Here is a 24,204-nt window from a genome sequence, read left to right as displayed (position 1 = left end):
AAAATAGAAAGTGTTAACCTAACAAAATAAACACGTTATGTGATTGTGATTGGATAATTTCAATTCAAATTACATTTTTCTTTTCCATTTGGCTAACAGATGGAGTTGGTTAAGGGTACATTTTTTGAGGTTAGCGGAATCAATTGCTCCATTGAAAATCCGAGCTTTGTTACGGCCGTAATAAGCGCAGCGCAGTTCAGATTTAGTAGGCCATGAAATTTCGATGAAATTTCCTTGATGTGGCGACTTCAAAATAAAATAAAACCGACCGTACCGATAATAGCGTTTTTAACAATACCGACTTCCCAGCCGTTCGCCATGTTGTAAATTCTGTGAACAACATTGTGAGCACGTGGAAAGTGGTATTAGGAATTTTATGAATACTCATCTTCTTTCAATCAGTTTCAATCATTAAAATAAAAATAACTATAAACGTAGACAGCATACGTTCATTTAATACTGGCAGAGGCAGCCAACAAAACGTAAGTAAATCATTTTAAGACAGTTCAAGTGTTGTTCTGTAGACGTATGTGCCAATGTGGCCGGCTTTCAATATTTCACAGTTTTTTTTAATTATTACCACACTTTTTACGGAATAACAACGAATTTTCCTTGTCGATTATGTATTCCCGAGCCAGTCAAGTGTTGATTGATATAATACCTATGTATTATATCGTTATTCATCGAGTGGTATTTAAATCATCTCAAGTTTTGGACACTTTTGAAGTATCTACTACATATAAACGTGAATAGTAAATAGAATGCCGGAAATTGTAAACAACAAAGGTGTTTGCATTTTGGGTCAGTCGAGTTATTTTTTAAGTGGGTTGACCTCAACGAGAACAACGTTCAAAAATGAGCTAGATGCGCGGAGGGGGGAAGAAATGGAATACAGGAAGAGCATTAAACCAGAATGCAAATGTCAAAAGCTAAAAATGTTGATATAAATATCAATGCATGCATTCTGGAAATTACACAATTGAAAAAGTGTTACAAATTGATCTGGTTTTGAACTAGCAAAATGTGGCAGTTGTAGAATTTTTTATCGACTATCGACTTCACGATAATATTTAAAGTTTATCAAGTTGCAAAAAACCACTTTGCATTTGCAACAGCACCTTTATGCCATTAGTCATTTGAAATTATTTTAAAACTGTACTTATATGGAAAATATTCAATCCAAACTATGATTTTCTGGTCCGTTTGTGTGATACGCGTTAAGTAAATAAAATGTTTTTTTATTTTTAAAAACATGCAGGGCTTGTATTGTCCAAGATGATGGACATATTAAGTGGTATTGTACATCTCATGTAGGTACCATATTGTTGGGCACAAATGGCCCTTGAATCACATTTTCCCCCCCAAGAAACATCTTTGTTTCTCAAAAGAAAATACTCAAATCTGGATAGTTTTTGAAAGTCGTATTATATTATTATTTTTATGACAAGGATGGAAAATTACGGAACATTTATTTCTTACAAATGATAATTTTCGGAATTATTAATTTTTTTATTATCAGCGTGATCGTGATCCATTGTTTGCATCCGTGTAACAATATTAATTTTCAACTCTACCAACAAGTAATAAATCTTGAACCTGCGACTATAACTTGACCGTTGTACGAAACTTTCTTTTTTTTTCCAAACCATGAACCACCTCGCCCTTTTCAGCATGACATAATTCCGTTCCGTGTTGGTGAAATCATCAGATTTTTTTTAATGCTCGATTGCCACCGTCACGCCTAATAGAAGAAAGTAAACTGGTTCAACGGTTTTTTTCTCTTCGTATTCGAGAAAAAAAGCAGTCTTTTTCCACCCATGCCAACAGCGGTGTTTTACTGTTTTATTTTTCACAAAAAACTGAAAGTTAGTTCCTAGTTGAAGGAATTGAACGTTAACTATTTGAATTCGGATTGTCATCTGAAATAAACCTAGAACTAGAAACCGAGAACACCCTTTAAAGTAAACGTAAATTTCCCGCCAGCAGTTGATGGTATGAAAGTTCGGCCTTCACGTAATTGGCGCATGCGTGTGTAGCAGTTGGCATGGAGTGAAGGCGATAGCCACGTGGTAATATTAACCGGTGTTAACAGCGTGGATCGTATGATAGTGCTCAATATTGCACGTTGAAAACAGTCATATTTCGTGAGTGTGTTAGGACGTTTATAATTTCAAGAAGAGACTGTCAGGAGTAGAACAGTGCTTTTTGTTAGATGTGATTTAGATCGGCAAAAAGAATGGTAAGAATGAATAAAACGTGGATATAAAATTTTTTTGTATTTATTTGTTAGGTATTGTATAAATCCCATATTGTATTTTTATCGTTTAAGCGGCTGTTTTTTTTTTAAATAAAATTCCAATACATTTTTTTTTAAATTTCGAGAGATCGGTTCGGTTTAATGAATTTTCAATAAACTCGATGACCTTAGCACTACTTTTCCACTGACATTACACCGCATATGAAACTGATAATATTACCTTGTTCTTATTGGTCCCACAATACTTTCTATTTCAAAATAATTGACATTTACTTTGGTGTCGTTCGTTGGTTTACCGCTTTCGCGGCCAATTTACGTAGACATATGTAGCATCTATTTTTTTTCCGTTGTAGGACTGTTTGGTTTTCGAGGGGGTCAATCGTGGATCAATCAAGATATGGCCCCGTCTCATTCACGCCAGTTGTTGATTTGGACCATACCAACGATCGCAGTGATTTTCAGTTATTTCTGGTACAGACGCAAGAGAATCGAATCGAAAAGTGACCCCGGCGACACACTCAAATGTACAACAGCAGTTACACCACCGCCAAAAACAGAGACCGACAGTGAGCACACGTTCACGAGTCGAACATTTTCTCGCTCTCTATCAGGTGTTGAATCCGCCCCCATCGACATCCCGCCCAAGCAGAAAACCGCCAAACCTAGTCCTGTCATTATATCAGACGAGGATCTGGATTTAGAAATTGAAAAAATTAAATCAATGCGATACGGCGGTTCGATCGATATAAGAAAATCAAATAGTTCTAGTGAATCGGCGGGGGATAAACAAGCGTCCTCTGTTAATAAACAATCCTCATCGATTATGGCTCAAAAAGTAACGGAAGAAAGGGCGCCTTTAGTTCCGACGGAAAACGTCAAAATGGAGAAGTCGCCAGTAAATAGTGACGACATTCAGAGACAGAATAGCGAAAGAGATTCGGCTAATCACAGCCCCGCTGATGTTATGATGGCTAGTCCGACCCTTAGCAGCATTTCTGATAATCAGAGTGAGGTATGGTAATTTTTTTTTCTCATTGTTATGTATTTTTTTTTATTGCCAATATGGTTACTTAATAAATATGAAATTGCGCTTGAGGGGTACCGTTAAAGCAGTCTTCTCTAGTCATATTTGAATAATTATTTGTTCTCAAATTTAAGATAAATTTTATTTATGTTATGCGTAAATGAATAAAACGTCCATGAAAAATGTGTTTTACCAATCCTATTATAATTCTCATTCATAATATTAATGTAGATTAATTTGAATCTGTGTTGAATTTGAAAAATCCCGTGATTCCGTGAAAGGTTAATGAAATAAAAATGAACGTCCTATTTGTAAAGTAGCATTTGTGGCTTTCTAGGAAGTAACAAAGTACCCAAAAGTTGATGGTCTTTTTAAGTTGCTAACAATGTAGCGAGTATAGTAGAAAAATAAATAAAATCCAGTAGCACACGAATGTGTCATAGCTAACCAGCACCAACAAGCATAAATGAATTTCAAAATAGTAAGCCTATTTAATGATGGGACACAAAAACATGCAAGTATTAAAACAGTGACAACATTATCTAAAAACCAAACGTTCTTAACAAGTTAGAGTTGAAATTTCAATTTTGCAAAAAATAAAGTACTTTCAGGTAAAAATTAAAAATTGGTTACTACTTCATACTCGTACACTGACCGGCACAAAAAACTACTCACTTTGAATTTTATTAATATAATTAAGTACATAATTCATTGTCTTACAATTTTTTTTTGATATCATGTATTGATAAGTGTTATTTAAGTTATTCTTTGCTAAAGAATATCCAACAAACAAAACATTAAACACAGCAAATAAAATTTTAATGAAAAAAAAAGTAATTTTTTAGAAAAATTTTTATGTTATGAAAAATTGCCAAAATTTGAACAGCATTTTGAATTAGTATCTCGTATTGTCAAATTAAATCTTTTAACGCGTAAATCAACCGACAAAAACAACATGGAAGTAGCCCAAATTTTCTAATAATTTATTTAAACAAAACAATTCGGTTGCCATGGTGACCATAGCACTCCCGATCATTGAAAATATCCCAATTTAACTATGATAAAGAAAAATAAGCACAAATATATTTTCAAGACCATTTATTAAAGAAGTCATAATGAGTCGTTTTTGTGCGGGTCAGTGTAGTTTGCAGAGTACTATCGTGTTTATTAACTTATAGGAACTTGCAGTATCTTAATATTTTTTAAATTAGCTTTCTTAGTGGCACTTTATCTGAAGATTAAATACTGCTCATTAGATGTATGTATATAAGAAACAAATCTATATTGGAGTTTCAGTTGTTTCTGTTCAGAGCTTCAGTGCACATTGCGTACAGTGCAAGTTAAACATGTTGCATATATTTAAAAAAAATAATCAAGCACCGAAGGAGGAGGTAAGTTACATGTGTACATACACTTTGGTGCGCTTAAATCACATTTAAATTTTTCGTACATAATATTCTGTTTGACGTAAATTGTTCAGAACAATATTTGCACGAATGTATTTACTTTTTTTTTTATTGGATAAAACAAAATTTTTAGTACACATACGACTTTTTTGTAATTTATTTTTATACTTAGGTAATATTTCTACTTTATCGGCCCTCTAAACAACTGTCACGTATTAGTACTGCCAAAGACGCTATGTTTTTTAATTAAGATCTTTATGTGAGCATTATCTGCGATTTCATGGTTTTGAGATTGGAACTGCACAAAATTGAATCGGTAAAATGGCGGATAATTTTAAACCAACGCAGTACGCCCAACCATGAATTCTTTATCTTTAGTCTTGTGTTAATTTTCGTGTTTTTTTTTTGTTTTGTTATTTTGTTTGTTTCAATAGGGTTCAAACGATAGCGGTAAGGGCGGCAGTGATGTAGTGACACCTCCACCTGCGAGATCGCTAGACGTAGAAAGCACCACAGCCATAAATATTTTCGAATTCATCATTCCTCAGTCTCTGGTTGGCAAGCTGATAGGGAAACATGGCAGTTCAGTGACGAATATAAAGGACAAAACCGGTGCTCACGTAGTGGTGAGAAAACATCCGAGCAACAACAAACTGAAAGTGTGCTCGGTCGAAGGTACACAAAATGAGATCGACAGCGCACTCAAACTCATAAGAGACAAATTTCCCATCAAGCGTTATCCAGAAGTCACATTGGAACAAATTTCGTTTCTCCCCCAAGTTTCAACAGTGTCTCTGGTTCCGGATCATTTATATGTAAATGTTTCGAATTTGAAATATTCATTTGAATCAAACCAATATATTTATTTTAGTTGAAATTAATTGAAGGCATAAATAACGATACCATAGTAAGTTGTATAATGGCACCCAACCATTTGTTTTTACAACAACCTACTCATCCTACGTTTCCAAACCTAAACATACTCAGTAGTTTTATGAACACATGCTACTCTGAAACAGATTCTCCGCTGTTGCCAACACCTATTCCAGGTAGTAACCGGCTTTTTTTGCAATCTTTTTTGTGACTTTTTTTTTTAGAAAATACGATTTGCGTTGCGTTTTCGGGTGACTGTTGGTACAGGGCGGTTATCCTTACCGAAGACCAAACGAATGGTACATGTTATGTGAAGTTTTTAGATTATGGTGGTTATGGATACATAGACAAGTCCAAATTGCGTCAGATAAGAGCAGATTTCATGTTGTTGCCGTTCCAAGCGGCAGAATGTTTACTAGCCAATGTCAAGCCGGTGGGGGGTAATTTCACCAACTTAAAATAATTCCGTTGACTTTCAATTTACTCTTGGTTTTGTAGAATCAGGATGGCGTGAAGAAGCATACAGTGGAGTAGCAGAGATGACAAAAGGTGCAATTGTCTTTACGCAAGTAGTTGATTACACAGACGAAGGTATCCCGCTGGTGTACTGCTATTTAATTTTAGGGCCAACGGTGAGTGTACGAACCCTGTTGTTTCACGCCCATCTAACGAGATTTTTTTTCTAGCAAGTTTTATTTTTAAACCAAGAATTAGTGAATCAAGGACACGCTGAGTGGATTAGTGATGGAAATGAGGCCTCAGGTGTAACTGTGGCGTAATTTGTAATTTATTTTGTTATATAGTCACTTGATTGTTTGAATCAAGCTTTTGTTAATCGTGAATTTTTTGTAGTGATTTAGTAGATTTTTTTATGAATGATATTGTTTGAGAATATTTTTAGGTTGTACGTTTGTTCCGGTTGATTTTTCGTAAATAATAAGTAAATGTTAATTTGCCCTATATATTTTTATTTTTTAAATTATTGTAATTGTAACTTGTTTTGTTAAACTAGTATTTCTGACTGCTAATACCAACCGTTAATTGTTTTTTGTGCTCAATAACTAATTATAATGTAATGTTTTACGTTATAGTGAACTTTTTTTTTTAGATAAGTGGTGTTATTTAAATTGTACATAAAAATCGTATTTTTTGATAATATTACGCTAGCTTTTGTGTATAGTTCGTGGGAGCAAGTAAATATGTGAGTGTAGGATGTTAAGTAAGATCATATGATCCTGTTCCTGTATTTTGTTTTTTTTTTTTTTTACCACCGACTGGTTGTGGTGTTTTCATTTTTAAGTTGATTATTTAATTAAGCGCGCGTCGTCCTACAATTACGTTAACTAAGCAACTGTATTATTAACTTTCACTTTAGGATAAGCGCATTTTTATTTCTTTTTTCACGACAATTTCGTATTTATTAAGTAGTGCTCTGTATATAAAGGTTTTCTTGTACTACACTTTCCTTTGGGATTTGAAATATATAAGATACACGCAAATCTCGTGTTTCTGATAACTGGATCATTGTACTATACGTTAAGTCGACACGTGGTACAGTTGCGGAAATAAAATTTCGGGCAGTATTCCAGTATTGGCAATGCCATAACCGTAACATAAACTCTCAAAACAACCTTTTTCAACAACCGTCAAAAAAACACATTTTTGCATCGTTATCAAGCCGCAAAGTATGTCATTTTTGACATGTCAAAAAGTTTCCTTGGATGCTTAAACAACTATTTTATCATCGTAAAATAGTGACAATCCAACTCGAAAATTTTGAACCAATTAAATTGAAGCATTTTTCAAATTTGGACCAATCAAATTGATTTTATAGTGAAAAAACACCGAGCAGTGTTTTTTCGCATAAAAAAAAAATAAGCACAAATATAATTTCAAGATCATTATTAAAGAAATCATTAGTCGTTTTTTGTGCCGGCCAGTGTACCATGTATTCTTCAAGCAGTAACATTTTTACCCCGAAATGATGCTCTAATCATTGTATTCTAGTGCATTTCGTAGTGTTGGGCTAGTCTACAACTTAAAATCTAGACGAAGTATAGAACTTCTGTTCTATGTGCCAAATTTCAACGAGCTCTGATAAACCCCTCTGAAAATATTTAGCTGTATCAATACTTTTTAGCGACCTGTATGTATTTATTGACAGAGTGAGTAAATTTATCTTATTCGTCTTATAATACATTATTACAAATTTTCGGTTGCACAAAAAATGTTGCGTACACTTTGGCCGCGAAATCTTTTAACATCCTCGAGATTGCGATGCCTCGACGACAATTTTCGTTAAAGAATGGTTTGGCGGTCTTGATATACAAATAACTATTACGTTAATAACCTTTTTTATACTTTGCGTTCGTACTGATGCTATTTCGATACTGTTTTGCGTATCGTAATAGGAAAAGGCGTGATATAATAATATGTAATACTAAAAACAGTGAAATTTAATTTTTTAATTTTGACGGATACTGTGGTGTCGCGGCAGACCGCAGACGTGACCTTGGGTGGAATCCTTCAACTTTAACGGTTTTAAATTTTAAATTTTTTTTTTTCATTGAAAAAGTGGCAAAGTAGAAAAAATACTGTATGACATCTCGTTTATAAGGCATTTTATCGCACTTCCTCCTTTAGGGCACTCCTCGCTACGCTCGTCGTGCTCTAAACCCGTGCGTGCGATAAAATGCTTCTTATAAGAATCTTATAATATACTATTTTTTACTCTTGTCATGTTTTTGACTTTATTTACATTCTAAAATTGTGATTTGTGACATAATAACGGGTAGACAACAGATGAAAGCGATGATTTAATTACACTCAGTACAATTAACTCAAAACTCAAAAACTAACTGTGTAACTGACGTAGAAAAGTTTAATTTTTGAATATCAGTCTGGATGACAGTAAAAGGTGGTTTGCAGCGGTTTTGGTGAGTGACAGAAAAATGCTGCTCGAAATTCTATCCATTTTTCGTAATATTTTGTAATCTTTGCTGAAAATAATAACGGAACCAACACTGACAAATCAATAAAATTGACAAAAAAAAAAAGTCGAATACAGTTTCAAACAATACCATTTTATTATAAATATAGCATCAATCTTTAAATTTAACAATAAATTGCAACCCGTCCTTTGAACAAAAACGTGTAGGAATGTTAAAATGCAAGGATTTTAGGCACCACGATAATTTTTTTAAGTTAATGTTAATAATAATTGGACCTAACCGTAATTTCCATTAACTCCACACGTCGGCAGAGTAGCGTTTTTGCGTTTCCATTTTTTTCAAATAGGCTGAAGCTTGTTGTTCGTTCATTTGTCCTTTATCTTGCATTACTTTCATGACGATATTTCGCACATCTGGTGCCATGGATTTTGCGTCCCTGTTACAATACATTTTACAAAAAAATTAAACAAACATGTCGCCGAAAACTTACCCGCAAATATACAAATGTCCGTTATTTTCCACAATAATTCGCCATATTTCGTCGGCGTTCTGTTCCAGTAAATGTGATACATAGATTTTGTGCGCCTGATCTCGAGAAAATGCCAAGTGAAGTGTCAAAAGTCCACTCTTTTCATAATTGAGGAGTTCTTCTTCGTAGATAAAATCTTCGGTTTTCTTACGACAACCAAAGTAAAGAACTGTTTCACCCACTGCTTGTCCGTCTTCTTTCGCTTGGTTTCTCTCTTGTATGAAGCCACGGAACGGTGCCAGACCAGTTCCGGGACCCACCATGATGATGGGAGTTTGAGGTTTTGTAGGTAATCTGAACTGGGACTTACGTATGAAAATGGGCGCGGTCGGTAGTTCTTGACCGGCGACGGGTTTTTTCACTGCTAACCAAGTGGTAGCAACGCCTTTATTGTGACGGCCTGTTGGAGTGTCATATTCAACAACGACAGCAGTGATGTGAACAGTGTTGGGATAAAGTTTAGGAGATGACGAGATGGAATAATAACGGGGCTGCAAACGAGGCAAAAGTTCGCATAAATGATCCAGTGAAGGTTTACAAGATGGCATGTCCTCTAGTATATGGACGATGTTCCGATTGTTAGAAATGATCCATTGCTGATAGAGAGCTTTTCCTTCAGGAGACGTGCTCGACATGAGTCTGAGTTTTTCTTTTTCTGCTGGGTCGCTACAGTATTCGGACAATTCTTTAAGAACGTGAGTTCTAGGATTCATTGTTATATCAAGGTAATGTGTCAATGCTGTTCTGTACGTAGTAGGACAAGGGAATGGATGTTTCTTACTGGATTCTTCATCAGTGTTGATCAAAGTGAAGATCGTTTCCAAGTCCTTACCGGTGTGTTTCCCGATTTTCTCGACTAATTCTGAATCATTAACGGGATAAACGGCCAAATGGTCGCCGGCATCGTATCGCATTTTGGAACCTTCAATGTCAAATTCAATGTGCATGCAAGACCTTTCGTTGCCTTTGTGGAGTTCACGATTAACTCGAATTTTAGACAAGAAGGGATTTTTGGCGTCAAACGGAGGTCTTTGATTTTTAAGCGAATGTAACCTAGCCATTTCACCAGTGTAAAGCTTCTCGGGAGTTTCATCTTTATATTCTTGGAGACGATACTGACGTATGCTAATGTCTTCTCCAGTGGACTCGATACCGAAATGCTCGCAAACCGCCGGCCAAAACTTGTCTTTCCATGTGATGAAGTCGTCCTCGATGCTATTTATCATAATAATCAGTATAAATCGCCGTCCCTTTATTAAATACATTATGTACTTACTTGGCATCGTCATCGCCTAGACCAAGATCAAAAACACGTGTGGCACCCAATTCCTCTAAGCGTTTATCAACGTAAATGGCAACTTGATTGTAATGTTCGTACGTTTTATTCCCCAAGCCAAAAACCTAAAATTATCATCAATTTAAACAATGGCACACGTGTCAATGAAGGTCACTTACAGCATAATTCAAGCCTGATAAATCCGCGTCGCCATTCTGTAACCACTCGTAAAACTCCATCGCGTTGTCGGTTGGGTCTCCTTCGCCGTACGTAGCCAAACAGAAAACGGCCAAAGAAGTTGGAATCGATTTCAAATTGACCAGTTCCTCCATGTCGCACTCCTCTGGATCAGCAACCATACCTTTCAAGTGATAACGCACGCCTTCTTTCGCCAATCGTCCCGCGAATTCTTCCCCAGTTCCGGTTTGGCTGCCGTAAAATACCACTAAGCTTCTCCCCGAAGTCTTAAGTTTTTTAATAAAAGAGTTGTCGGAACTGGTCTGAAGACTCATCGATGTAGGTCTGCAAATTTGATGGTGACTTGCAGAACAGGATTTTTTTAACCAGACTTACTGTATCGAATAGGAACGCGTCGATGTGGTCACATCCTTTTTCTTTTGTTTGTTCAAAAACCACCATGCTATTCCACCGATCAGTATTGTCAGCAGAATTATGTCAACAGTACTGAAGAGAGCTTCTGAGGCTTCGGGAATTTGTTGAGTGCCGATACTTGCTTCTGCTTCGTCCATGTTCAAAATCTGCAAATTTCAGTAATCGATATTTTCGAAATTTATTTAAACCACCGATAAAGTTCAGAACGGGTCTTTTCTACTTCGTTTGGTTACTAAAAATGATAAGAAATTTCAGCTATTGGCAAATTGAATGACATTTAGGAATCTTTGATAGTGACGAACTTTGAACGGCGAGCGATTGTGATAACGGAATTTAGTTTTACAGGCTCACTACTCAAAAAACACACGAACACTACGTGTTAAAAAACCTAAATTCACATCTGAAAAATTAAAGAAAAGAAATTTTTTTTGTGTGTTTCACCTTCTCAGACAACCGGTTATACGTATAAATTAACTAACTGGAAACTTCGTTGGTGTTTGTGTATTAGTTAATAAACCATGTGTTGAATCAGATTGACACAAAAAACCTGGGACGTTGCTATTAATTTGCAAAACGTATCAGATACCTAATCGATAAAATGTTTGTATAATCCAATAATTCGATAGGTATATGCTGCTTATATGAGATACAAAAGGGTTGTAGTAATTTATCCAGTTTCTTGAAGTGATAACGAGATAGCGGAATCGAAAAATTAAAATCAAAAGTACAAAGCAATCTCTAAAACGAACAAGTACGCCGTATTTAAATGCATCCTGTATAAATTGGACGTTATTTTGCGCGGGCAACCTTGATAAACAATTATTAGACCTTTTTAACAATGGCAAAAACTCACCGAAACAAAGAACACAGATAGTGATGTAAAAAATTCAGATAACGTATTCATCATTTTCTTGTAACACTGTTTTATTTAATTTTTTTAATAAATTAATATCACACTTATACGTCTGTAAACATATAATTCTACACTAATACTGGTATGTCCACCACACTACGCTCAGCATAAAAGTGGATAGTTCCTGCTGCGTCGCTGGTTTAAGTAGCAAATTCTTGCTTGCATTATAATGATCTGCATGACGTTACAAGTAATTTACATAAAAAATTGTTTAAACATAATAATCATAATGACATGCAATTTGAATTTGTAGGATATTCAGTAATCGTGGATTATGATTTCAGCAAATTTTATTTCCCAAATTACACTTACTCATTGACAATCTGATTACTTCATCGGCTCATGAATTTTACAAATTGTCTGGACGTGGTTGAGAATGTAACTTTGATACGTGGATTATTCCATCAAATTTAGACAAACAAAAACGAGCGGTTTACGTAACGTAAAATATACTCTGAAGAAAGATGATTTAAAAATACATAGGGCCAGTTTATAGAAAGAGAATGAAATATTTAATTCGACTTAAATTTTAATGCGCGTTTAACCCGTGAATCCGAAACTTCGATTGGTTCAATCTGATCACGTGATTAACTTAATTTCGCTTCTGTAAACTGGCCCATAGTTTTTTTTTTAACTTTTCAGTTTCAATAAAAAACCAAGTCGATGACTTTACCCAAGCTTGTGAATTGTTGTTAATGCTCTTTGGGTGAACTTTATTCCTAGATTTAAAATTTAGTTTTGTTTATATCTAGTTGTTTATTATTTAAGAGGTTTAATGTGAAAAAAACGTTAGCAAAAAATTGACTCTGCACTCGGTCACAAACTGAATCGACAACACAATTGGCTTTTTAAATTTTTACACGAATACTTGAGTGTCACGGAAATTGTAAAAAATTAAATTACTGGTTTGTTTTGCCATAAGAAAGGAAAAGAGTAAAGCTTATTGACGTAGGAATTTGTTTCTAAATGATTTACAAAGTATAAACTAAATTGGTCAATTTTGGCACAAAAAAATGCACACTCGCTCTGAATTTTATATGTACAGTCGTTGACCAAAATAAAATAAGACAAAGTAAATTTCGATTGTGTAATTCGATATTTTAGTGAAATCCATCTCTTAGGAAACAAAAGTGTCAAAAATAAAAATACAATTCTGATAAGTGTCATCATTCGAAGATATTTCAAAAACTCACAATCATTCAATTGAACATAGTGACAGTGACGAGATGACAAGTAAAAAACACAACCTAACTTTTTGGATATCAATCGTCAAGTCAAATCAAGTTGTAATCTGAGACACATACGCCCGTTATAAAAAAAAAAAAAATACACTACACAAATCTTTGAATTGTGAAACTGTCTAAGGTAACACTTTGTCCTATTTTATTTTGCTCAACGACTGTACAGTTGCGGCCGTTGAAAACTCAGACACTTTGACAACGCCAAACTTTTAGTTTTGTAAATGGTATTGAAAGTGACGTTTCTCAAAATGTCACTCAAACATTATCCACATTAATTTCTCTCGCAACGGCTCTTATACTCACACCGTCCTTCAGTCAAACACATTTTTGCAAATCAGATAATTGCGGCATGTCAAAAGTTACGCGCGATTCTGACCTAATATGTCAAATACTGACACTGACTTTATAATCCTTGATGAAAATCCTGTTTACGCTAATCAAATTTCGGAATTTATACAGAGTGTTTAAATCTTTCCTGTCTGAGATTTCAACGGCCGCAACTGTACAGTGGCCGGCAAAAAAAGTTAGCCATCATTTAAATGTCATTGGGCCGTATGATTTCCCATTTGTTAAGCCTTTCATTAGCTAAATAATTGATTAGACAAAGTGGAAGTATATGCCAAGCACTATGTTAGACAGAGACAAAACAATTTATCGACGTTCTATAACTTTAATGAAAGGGAAATCATACGGCCTATCGTCATTAAAGCATTCATTACAGATTTGCATTTTGACGTAACAGAAAAGTCATGGCTAGTTTTTATTGCCAGCCATTGTACTTATTATTGCGGGCAAAAAAAGTGGGACATCAAGTTTCTGTCAGTTTTGAAAAATTCGATGTAGTTCAAGCTTTATTGTCATTTTTTTGACACTTCCAGCTGACAGTTTAAAAATTTTATACTCCTATTTTCCTTTTCCAAATACCCTCTTCTTTTGATAAAGGTAGATTTTGATTGGAACTTTGCATTAAACAAATACCTATTCACTACGTGCTTACTTACAATCATTCCCTACAAACTACAATACTTAATGACAACGTCAATCAATTCAAAGTAGCGTTTATAGAATCAGTAATCAGATAAGGGTTATTTCACATTAAAACTCAAGACAATGACGTTGATGTCCCACTTTTTTTGCCCGCAATAGTACATCAACACCAAAATGAAAATTACCAGGTAATATGTAAATCGATTTTTTTTTTACTTGACGATATTAGCAGCACTGAGTCGACCAAGGAAAGTGCGATAATTTCCAATGTATTGATTAACCACCGATGACTTTCCCATCATATGGCAATACTAGACAGAAAGAAGTTAATGAACTTCGTTGAAAACGACTTTGATTTTCTTAGTAGCACCTATTTAAAATATGTTAAATTTATTCGGGTTAAGTAACGTACAGAGGTCATCCTCGCTTCTTTTTATCATTATATTAAAGGCTAACAAAACGTGAAACTTGACGAAAACTAGTTTTACTAGGTAGTTGGTCTAAAATTTCCAAGAAAATTTATGATGCAATACAGAAAAAAGACAATAACTAGTACCTGCTTAAATTCTCAATGTACTCAAAAGATAAGAAATAATACGTATGACAGAATTATTGTTAATTAAAATATGAATTACACATGGTTGTGTTTAGCTAGTCTTATCCACACCGCCTATGAATCATCCTTGACATGAAACAAGATGAAACTATGAGGTACAGGTATATTATTATTGTGTTATTACAGTTGTTGATGTTGAAAAAAAGCAACGTAATTTTGAAACCATAGTTTTTTTTTATATCTGCTATTGCGTACGTGACTCCAGCCGACGGCTACATGTAAATTAGTAAGGAATTACCAATAAATGAATTCACACTCACTGACGTAGATATTGGAATTAATACGAATAAATGGCAATTGTGGAAATATTGAACGGGCAGGTAATTTATGTATCCAAGATTTTGATACATTACAAGTGAAATAACAAAAAATATTTGTTAACGCAAATGATAACCACTAGATAACCCATGACATACAGTTGTCTTAAATACTTACTTAGTTTAGTGATACGGTTTGTTTAAATGTTGAAACTAATGACGTAGTTTGTATTCACTGGAATTGTGTAAAGATGATTTACTAAATAAATTATTTGGTGCGAATGTAACAAAAACACACCACTACTACCCACAATAGCTCGAAAGACGTGACTGGCAGACTACAGACTACACATATGCACATTCATCATTATGAATTATGGAAAACGAATACAAGGCTGTTTTGTTGATTACATAAAGACAAGACTTTGGAGGTTATGGTGATTATAACAATTTAATTTTCAGTAAAGTGGGTTGCATACCTACTACGTGAAAATACGTTCTCGATTGAAAAATTTTAATAATCCAAAAGACCTAACAATAATAACAGATTTCACTTAAAATAAATACGTAACGGACATTCAGAAAAAAATACCAGAACATTTATCTAAACTTGTTCAAAATGAATTTAAAGAAAAATGACGGTTGGCCTTTACAGCCATTCAATCTAAATTTAAGTAAAAAACATGTAGGTAACGTAAACTGAATTAATGGTTAGACTTACGACAATTAACAGTTTAGTTCTTTGTAATGATTTTTGTTGAAAGAAAACTTCAAGTGAAATTTTTTATTGGTACTTTTAATAAAAATATAAAAATTTTGGTGAAAACAAATATACAAGAATTGTTAGTGACGCCGTAGGAATCTTTTAATTTTATGCGCCACTGCATATTTACCTAACTCCTTTACTAAATCCTAAATCATTTCAAAACACCAGTGACACACTTAAAGTTATCACATTTGTTGTGACGCTTCTTACCATCTCGATTTTGTAATGCTAGAATATAGAAATTATTATACTAAAAACTGAAATTAATTTTTTGAGACGTCGCAATTACATATGCCTTGACCAATTTGAATTGAACGGTTATTCACGTTCGCCATCGTAGCTTTACACTGGTCATCATCAAAACATAACGCTGCAACCCTACAAAATAATTCGTCGATATTTTCACCGGTTTTTGAAGAAACGCTCCAGTATTCGGCTTGCAAGTTCTTAGCGGTATTTAGGGCCATATCCTCTGTGATTTTATAACTCGCTTCTGACTGTAATTTTTTTTATCAGTATAAGTTTTTTATTAATTTCGTTAGGACAGTCACCAACAAGTCTTTTTTAGATCCCACTAAAAATATGTAAGGGGGATCATCGGCAGAGTTGGACACTTCCAAAGCGTCCTGTAGCCACTTTTTGCAATTGGCCAGAGTTCTGATTGCGGACAAATCGAAAATTACCATGACTGCTAAAATAATTTAGAAAAAGTGTCTTTTCACCGGTATATACATATCTATAAGGGTTTTCTCACCATGTGCTTTTCTGTAGTAACATTGAGTTATGCACTTGAACCGCTCTTGGCCGGCCGTGTCCCATCTGTGAACGGTTATATTAATCATTGATTATAATGTCTATTTTACGTAAAAATTACATCTGCAAATGATAAGGGATTCCTAAAATATTAATTTCTTCACATTGAAAGTCTACTCCGATGGTACTTCTATAAGTGTTGTCAAAAATTTTGTAGCAAAACCTTCAACTGACTTGTTGAAATGTCGTCAACTACACTCTTATATCATTACCTGTTTAGAACCGAAGTTTTGCCCACGCAAACGTCTCCCAAAATAATAATTTTACAAACTTTTAAACTACACACGAACGACGCGCAATTTCCGTGAATTGCGGTCTTAAAGTTAAATTTATTGTATGGAGTATAATTGTAAGGTTTGGGGAATACACTTATTTCTTTGTTCACAAACATTTTCATCGTAACTGAGGCAAGTTCCGGTGTTTGTATTGAACCATGGCGTGAACCGTGAAACTACACATTATATTTGAAAATCCCGCGCCACAATCAGATATCACTCAGAGAACAACCATCAACTAACTTCATTGTTGTTGTTAAGTCTATGGTTAAATGGTTAAGTCCATGATTAAATTTTGCACTGGAGCTTGATTTTAGAACATTGGCCCGATTTCTATAATGTCTTTACAGTGTACAGAGTGCAGTCGAAAATTCACTGTCAAAAGTAATTTAACGAGACATCTTCGCATGGTTCACAGCATAGAAGTGGAAAGAATCGATATACTTCCAGCTGATTTCAATGTATATCATTACAAGTGCTTAGAAGGTTGTAACATTTCATTCAAATACAATCGCGAATTGCGGAAACATCTTCGTCTCAAACACGAAATAAATTTGGTGGAATTGAATTTGGAATTTCCCAACTCCAGAGGTAATTTGTAAATGCTTGGAAAAAAAATTGTAATTATGTAGTGAACGGAATTTTAGAGTTTAACAAATGGTTACACAATGAGGAGACCAGTAATTATGTCCAATATGTGCATTTGACGGCAACAAAACGAAAAAGCACAGGTGCCGAAACATATTATTATGAATGCAGCAGAACTGGTGAGTGTCCAGTTAGACCTGAGTAAACAGTTTAAGTTTTACAGTTTTATTATTTACTATTTTTTATTACATGTACATATTCATATATAGACGTTTTCAATGACATCCCGGCTGTCCCTCCGCTGTCAATATGACAGCATGTTGGCATCACTTGCTGTTTCAGTTTAGTAATTTTGAATTTCCTAGATTGGCACTTCACCTCGACGCGGCAAATTTACAAATTCAAATTATTATGTATTACTTCCGACAAATCAAAGAAAATATGTAGTCTGATGCCACTGCCGAGTATGACTTAGTTTAACAACGTTTTACACCGTGTTGAAGATTGAGTTTTATTGTCTGATGTTTGACGAAATATAAATTTTGTTTAACATAACCTCAATTTCTAGTTTGACATTTTTGTAACTAGAATTTGCTTATACTCTAAATACTGGGTTATGAATTTGAGTGTATAATCGGTTACAACATATTAAAAATGACACTGACAGCACGCATGTCGTTGAAAACGACTTTTTTTTTGTAAAGGTGTTTTTTAAAATTTGGTGTCGAAGTAGGCGTTGGAGAGTCGATTGAGATCGCACCACTAAAAAGCACTAAAAGCGTAAGATTTAAACAGCTGATCCGTGATCCGTAACCTGTATAGTGCGTTCACAATCAACAGTTCAACGCCTACTTCGACGCCAAATTTAAAAAAACACCCGTTATATGCCTTTTGAAATTAATTTTGATGGTCAATTGTTAAATTTGAATTGATTTTTTTTTAATGTAAAACGAATTGTAAAAATTTGGATCATATTTTTTTACTCTTTCCAATGCTGTTATGTGATTAGAAAAAATAAAATTAATTAATGCCCCATTGTTATTAGATTGAGAGAGAGAGAGAATGTGTGATATCAGAAGGTTGTTTTTCAGTTTATTACACCACTATACTTTTTTCCCAGGTAAGCGAAGTCACGTAGATGAAAACGTAAGAAAAAGAAAGGCAAGAAAATGGGTGGCGAAGTTAAATCGCGGATGTACAAGTCAAATAATCGTAAATAAATCGCACGACGGTTCGTACTCGATCAATTATTTCAAAACGCATTACGGTCATGAAATCGGCCTCGAACACGTCAAGTTATCGAAACAAGACCGAGGCTCCGTCGCTTCTAAGTTGCTTCTTGGACTACCCATTTCGACGGTTCTCCATTCCGTTAAAAACGCTAACGGGAACTTGAAGCGTATCAATTTATTAGCTCGGAAAGATGTTTTTAACATTCGGAAGTCCTTCAACATCGATTTAAGAGATGGAAAATTGGCAAATATCGATGCTGTCAACGTAAATTCGTTCTTGGCTGAATGCAATACTCATCGAAACAACCCGGTGCTCTACTCCAACGTCGAAGATTTTCCTAAATCTGATGAAATTTGTTTTATAATAATGAGCAGATATCAGTCAGAGGTACTGAAAGAAGCTGGAAATAATATTGTTGTTATTAATACGACGCCGTTGAAAAATTGCGACTTTGAGTTGATCACGTTGTTTGTTATTAGCAAAAGTTGGGAGATTTTTCCAGCGGCTTGCATGTTCACGAACAAAGTCCATTATGGCATGTACGATTTGTTTTTTAATAAAATTCGAGCAAGAGTCGGTACAGTTGTACCGACGGTGGTCGTTACGAATTGTGACGAAATGTATTATCAAGCGTGGAGATCTGCAATGGGCGACGTCACCTTTAACATATACAATCCTATCCAAATCGACGTCGATTGGAAATCGAATCTGAATCGAATAATCTGCGCCGAGACGGACGTGACTCGAGTAAAACGCAAGTGGGTTTACGAGACGATGAAGATTCTCCAAAATAACCACGATGAAGCTGATTTTATGGAAAATTTGGAAGCAACAATGAAAGTTTTGAACAGTGATGAAGACTTTAATGATTTTCTTCAGTTTTTCTTGAAGAACTACAGCGACCCCAAAAAGTGGGCCGATTGCTATAAAAACGGTGTGGATTTGCCGTCGAAACAGTTGGAAGTAATCAGCGACCTGCTGCGGCAGTATTTAAATGAGGAAAACGAAACTCGATTCGATAAAATTTTTCATTCACTCATTAGATTTATACGGGACGAGACGGTAAACTCTATGCTTAAAAGCAAAGCGAATCGAGTGTTTTTCATGAATGAAAACGACTCTAGACACAACTCAATGATAGATAAGCACTTTAATGGAACAAACATAGGGGAAAATTTATGGAATGTCGTCGAAGAAGAGTGCGCAACGACACACGTCGTCCAAAAGTACTTGGAGAGGAAGTGTTGCAACTTAATTTGCACACTTTGCCACATTTGCTTACATTGTTTCAGTTGTACCTGCGTGGATTTCTTCGTCGAGAACTCTATATGTGTGCACATACATTACGTTTGGGTTACTTATTTCCAATCTATCATGCAGAGTGATTGCGATAATGACAGAGAGCCTAGTTGCGACGAAGAGATCATCATCGAAGTGGACCAGGAACATGACGATGAAATTATAGATGACATCGACATTTTGAGAAACACTATAGGCGATAGGACTTCAGTTTTGACAAGTAATATATATAACGTACAAAATAAAAGTACGTTAAAGGTGATTTTAGATACTGTTAACCAATTATGTGATCTTAGTGCGGTGGGTGGACATTTTGACACCTCTCAGCCAGAAGATGGTGACAGAGATATTTTAGGTGACCATTCCTATTTGTAATCTGTTGATATTTAATGAATGATGTTCTGTTAACCGTCATTGATTTTAATTGTTAACTATTTATTTGATAACCATTAAAAGATTTTAACTAAGTAAGATGGGTCCACAAAATGTTATGTTGAAATGATGATTTTAAGAAAAATTAACGAACATTATCTTAGATCAGAGAGAATGCCAGAAAGTGGTCTTAAAACCTCGCCTGTTAAACCAACTGAAACAGAATAAACACCGAAACCGAATGAAATGTTAATTGACATTCTCGCCGTTTTGAAATCAATTGCAATTTACATGAGTTGTTTGTTGCGATGGTTTCCTTCGGTTTTATGCTAATGCTGTATAAACAGGGTTAATTAAAATGTGAATTCAAATATTAAAATGGTGGTGTCTGATAAACGTCGTATCGTGTGTGTACTGGTTTTTGTAATTTTTTATCAACAAATTTGCTGCTCGGGTTTAGGGAAATGTCCCAAATTGGCGTACATGGACAACTTCAACTTGAGTCTGGTTAGTATGATTTCCGTACCAGTTTTTGGACGTACGTGCTTCAGTATGAGTCAGCTAAATTGTTGCAATTCGATTGGATTATTGTTGTTATGTTGTTAGAAATCGTATAACGAGACATTCTTCAGTTTACAGGCCGATGGTACGAAATCGAACGTTCTTTTTACCTCATGCAGATAATATCGAGTTGCGTTAGTGTCGACTTGACCGAAAACGCCAAAGGCCAGCTTCAAGTTGATGTGAGAACGAAGAGCAGATGGTGAGTGCTTTGGATATTTCCGCAAATCCAAAAATGTGTCCTTTCAGGTCAGGAACCTTGACTGTGAGCGAAGGAGTGGCATCATCGACGAGGCGCGATCCTAGTATTTTAGTTTACAAAGTAGTGAGCAAATTGCCTCGGGTTGTTGGTCGGTACTTGCCCGGAGCCGGCGCATATCAGATCGTCGATACAGATTATGAAAACTACGCGATTTTGTGGTCTTGTACTAATTACGGTTTAGCTCATACGGACCTGATTTGGATCTGGGGTCGTCAGAGAGAAATCAGCGCCAACGTTCGTGCTCGCATTTATGCGATGTTGGATGAGATACGGCTGGATTCAGAGAGACTCATTTTACCGAAAAATGCCAACTGTAGCGAGACATAGAGGTGTAGGTTAATTCATTTTTATTCTATGTTATAGGTTTCAATTTATCTCACAAAAAGCCTTAAATATAAAACATCAAGCACTTGAACACACCATGGTAATTGTTTTAATTACAGACATGAATAAATGCTTGATTATGACCATTCCAATTTATTATTACACAATGGATTGATTGTGATATTGCTATCGTCGCTTATTATATCTTTGAGTTGCAAAACTTCTGCTTCTCTCTCTTGCAGATTATTGCTGTAAGCGGACTCGTTTTTCAACCAAGCCTGGTCTTTCCCAATGTCATTTGTAACAACTAAAAACAATTCTTTTTCTCTACAGTCCAGTTCTTCTTTCAAATAGTTTAAAAGATCTGACTCCTGCAAATAAAAAAGAAAAAAAAATCAACTTCCTGTTGCCATTTTCTTTACCTGTCCAATGATCTGGGGTGACTCTAATTTTGAGTCCAAGTTATAGAATAACCCATTCAATTGTCTGATTGTGATCCAATGTCTTCGACGTAATGGCAGTGTGATGAAGCTTATTTTGTATTCACTTGGCACATTTAAAATGTAACCACAGATGTTTTTAAAATTTAAACAGCTGGGATCCCTAGAAAAGTTTATTAACCTGGAGGACTTTGCTTCATCACACTAATAAACTCACTTGCGCTTATCAAACCACACAGTATCACATCCTCTTGATTGTAATGCTTTCATTATTACATTTATGTCATAATTACCAAGTCCCAATAGGGATTTGTGGGGGTTTATCCAATTGTCTGGCGATAAAGAGTGGCAGATCACGTCTAGTTCCATCTTGGTGAATGCATCCTTTGATTGGAACAAATTGTTCAGTGCGTGCAATGCACACAACTCCCTGACTTGTTTTTCGTGGTAAATCTCATTTACGTTCATATTGTGAGGTTAGTTTACATTTGTTCGAGTAATTACAGTCATTTCTGTCTCCTACAGGACTAGACGTTGAAATCTTTTTAATTTTGCCTAAAACTTTCCCACAATTTTAATTTTAAACCATATTAACCGGACTTTATAAAGTGGAGTAAATACGAAACATTGTCCGTCACTGCAGGCTCGTTCTGTTTGTTGCTTTGTGTTTACTGTTTACACCTTACACCCGTCAATGTGATATTTGTTTTCTCGTCTTTTCCTCAGTTTTAAACTTGAAATATGACTCATATCGTCACAAAAATGAAAAGGTATTTAAATACCAGAAAATACTGATATAATATTTATTAACATAACGTAACCTCAATTTTATTACAACTAGTATGTACACAATACACATTGAACGCGAAATAGTACTTTTACAGTAATTACCTAGATAAAATCATTGGCATATCCTTTTGGTGATTTGGGATAAAAACAAAACAAACTTAATTGAAAAGCGGATAAAATGCATCCTAGGAAATTTGGTATCTGCAATGAAAAACAGTAAACATTGTTTTATTATTGAAAAAAAAAACACTTGTCATTTGCAACAGCACTTTTTTCAATATTTTTGAGCCAAATAAATGCGCAAAGGGGCCAGAAAATCAGTTTGGATTGAATACTTTCCATATAAGTACAATTTTAAAGTAATTTCAAATGACTAATGCCATAAAAGTGCTGTTGCAAAGGCAAAGTGGTTTTTTGCAACTTGAGTCAATTATAGGTACCTGTATAAAAGTATCTTTTAAAATATATCCATAAATTAACCATTGCATTGAAACAACAAAGCTGGCGAAAATGATGGGAAAAGGTAAACTTTCTGAATTTTTCATTTTAATGACGTGTAAAAGGGACGCTAACGGTGCCGCAAAGAACAATATAGTTACAACGCAACAGACAATTCCGAGACATTTTTTAGCTTCTTCAAAATTCTCTTTATTTTCTACATATAAGAGGGTGGCAACCAACAAAAAGCAGCAACTCACTCCCTGTCGTATTACAACTGACTGAAATCACAGATTATAGGAAGCATGTAGATTTTAAAGGTAAATGAAATTACCTTTTTGATGCTATAAATAAAAAATGTTATGACATACGCAAAAAATAAACTGGCCCCTATTGTGTTCACTAAAATAATTGAACGTTCGTTTATAAAAAATCCGTAACGGAGCCATAAACTTGTCGACAGACAACCACTAACGAAAGGAAATGATGAAATATCACCACTACTTTTATTTCGAACGATTTTTAAACAAATTAACCTGTAATTAGAGATTTTTAGCTGATCTACGCACAAACAACCACCTTACGTTCCACTTAAGAATTGTAAAATTGTGGAAATCGAAGCCGTGGTTGCGACTACGTCTTTGAGATCTTCCATAGTCATAACTGCACATTTTTCTGTGACATGACACGACAATAATTGTTTTCCAACAAAATTCAACGCAAGCAAATGTATTATGATAACCGGCTTTATCTTGTCCCGTACGAAGGGAGGGTGGGAGCAGAGAGGGGGTGGGAGCTCTGGTGGGAGTGTCGTTACTGTCGTTTCTTTTTTCTTACTTTCTTCGTCTTTCTCAGCCGGTGCGCACTAACTTAGTTAAATCTGGCGGTTTATTTGAATTGTATTCACTTTACTGTACGTTTATGTAATAGTAATTTACGTTATAAGTTCGGTAGGTTACTTGTCAAGAATGTCTATATAAACGAGTACAAGTACTACCGGATGTATTGGGTGATTCAAAATGATTGTGGATAAGTATGGCAACTACTTATAAAAATAGTATATTGTGTTATTAGTATTAAAAGTAATATTTTTTTTGACGAG

At 34.9% G+C, this 24,204-nt stretch overlaps 6 protein-coding genes across 7 annotated transcripts; 3 read left to right on the top strand and 3 right to left on the bottom strand.

Moving 5' to 3' along the window:
- Positions 1-310: 310 nt before the first annotated feature.
- spoon (spoonbill) lies at positions 311-7,059 on the top strand. 2 transcript variants are annotated; one of them, XM_069041530.1, is made up of 7 exons: positions 311-482; positions 2,611-3,269; positions 5,122-5,502; positions 5,559-5,736; positions 5,785-6,000; positions 6,059-6,192; positions 6,247-7,059. In XM_069041530.1, the coding sequence occupies exons 2-7, from the start codon at positions 2,655-2,657 to the stop codon at positions 6,337-6,339; spliced, it is 1,617 nt and encodes a 538-aa protein (XP_068897631.1). In that variant the 5' UTR covers positions 311-482; positions 2,611-2,654; the 3' UTR covers positions 6,340-7,059. The 2 variants fall into 2 exon arrangements, with proteins under 2 accessions (XP_068897631.1, XP_068897632.1); XM_069041531.1 differs by lacking the exon at positions 311-482 and adding an exon at positions 2,050-2,239.
- Positions 7,060-8,622: 1,563 nt separating this feature from the next.
- Positions 8,623-11,965, bottom strand: Cpr (Cytochrome P450 reductase). Its single transcript, XM_069041524.1, has 6 exons — positions 11,782-11,965; positions 10,890-11,074; positions 10,496-10,838; positions 10,317-10,441; positions 9,002-10,255; positions 8,623-8,947 (listed from the first exon to the last, which is right to left on the bottom strand). Exons 1-6 carry the CDS (start codon positions 11,833-11,835, stop codon positions 8,803-8,805), a joined length of 2,106 nt encoding a protein of 701 aa, XP_068897625.1. The 5' UTR covers positions 11,836-11,965; the 3' UTR covers positions 8,623-8,802.
- Positions 11,966-16,875: 4,910 nt separating this feature from the next.
- On the top strand, positions 16,876-20,387 carry LOC138125944 (uncharacterized). Its single transcript, XM_069041523.1, has 3 exons — positions 16,876-17,387; positions 17,444-17,563; positions 18,505-20,387. The coding sequence occupies exons 1-3, from the start codon at positions 17,135-17,137 to the stop codon at positions 20,289-20,291; spliced, it is 2,160 nt and encodes a 719-aa protein (XP_068897624.1). The 5' UTR covers positions 16,876-17,134; the 3' UTR covers positions 20,292-20,387.
- On the top strand, positions 20,361-21,581 carry LOC138125955 (apolipoprotein D-like). The gene is made up of 3 exons (XM_069041544.1): positions 20,361-20,795; positions 20,921-21,051; positions 21,099-21,581. The coding sequence occupies exons 1-3, from the start codon at positions 20,667-20,669 to the stop codon at positions 21,436-21,438; spliced, it is 600 nt and encodes a 199-aa protein (XP_068897645.1). The 5' UTR covers positions 20,361-20,666; the 3' UTR covers positions 21,439-21,581.
- On the bottom strand, positions 21,442-22,553 carry LOC138125953 (josephin-2-like). The gene is made up of 3 exons (XM_069041542.1): positions 22,093-22,553; positions 21,858-22,038; positions 21,442-21,806 (listed from the first exon to the last, which is right to left on the bottom strand). Exons 1-3 carry the CDS (start codon positions 22,341-22,343, stop codon positions 21,573-21,575), a joined length of 666 nt encoding a protein of 221 aa, XP_068897643.1. The 5' UTR covers positions 22,344-22,553; the 3' UTR covers positions 21,442-21,572.
- A 111-nt stretch (positions 22,554-22,664) lies between these two features.
- slv (saliva) lies at positions 22,665-24,081 on the bottom strand. The gene is made up of 4 exons (XM_069041543.1): positions 23,687-24,081; positions 23,437-23,638; positions 23,105-23,383; positions 22,665-22,865 (listed from the first exon to the last, which is right to left on the bottom strand). Exons 1-4 carry the CDS (start codon positions 23,761-23,763, stop codon positions 22,767-22,769), a joined length of 657 nt encoding a protein of 218 aa, XP_068897644.1. The 5' UTR covers positions 23,764-24,081; the 3' UTR covers positions 22,665-22,766.
- Between the last annotated feature and the right edge of the window lie 123 nt (positions 24,082-24,204).

The sequence above is a fragment of the Tenebrio molitor genome, chromosome 3, assembly GCF_963966145.1.
Source record: "Tenebrio molitor chromosome 3, icTenMoli1.1, whole genome shotgun sequence".
In the NCBI taxonomy this organism is placed as follows: domain Eukaryota; kingdom Metazoa; phylum Arthropoda; class Insecta; order Coleoptera; family Tenebrionidae; genus Tenebrio; species Tenebrio molitor.
Note: the sequence above shows the minus strand (reverse complement) of the source record. Positions and strands in the feature narration are given on the sequence as shown.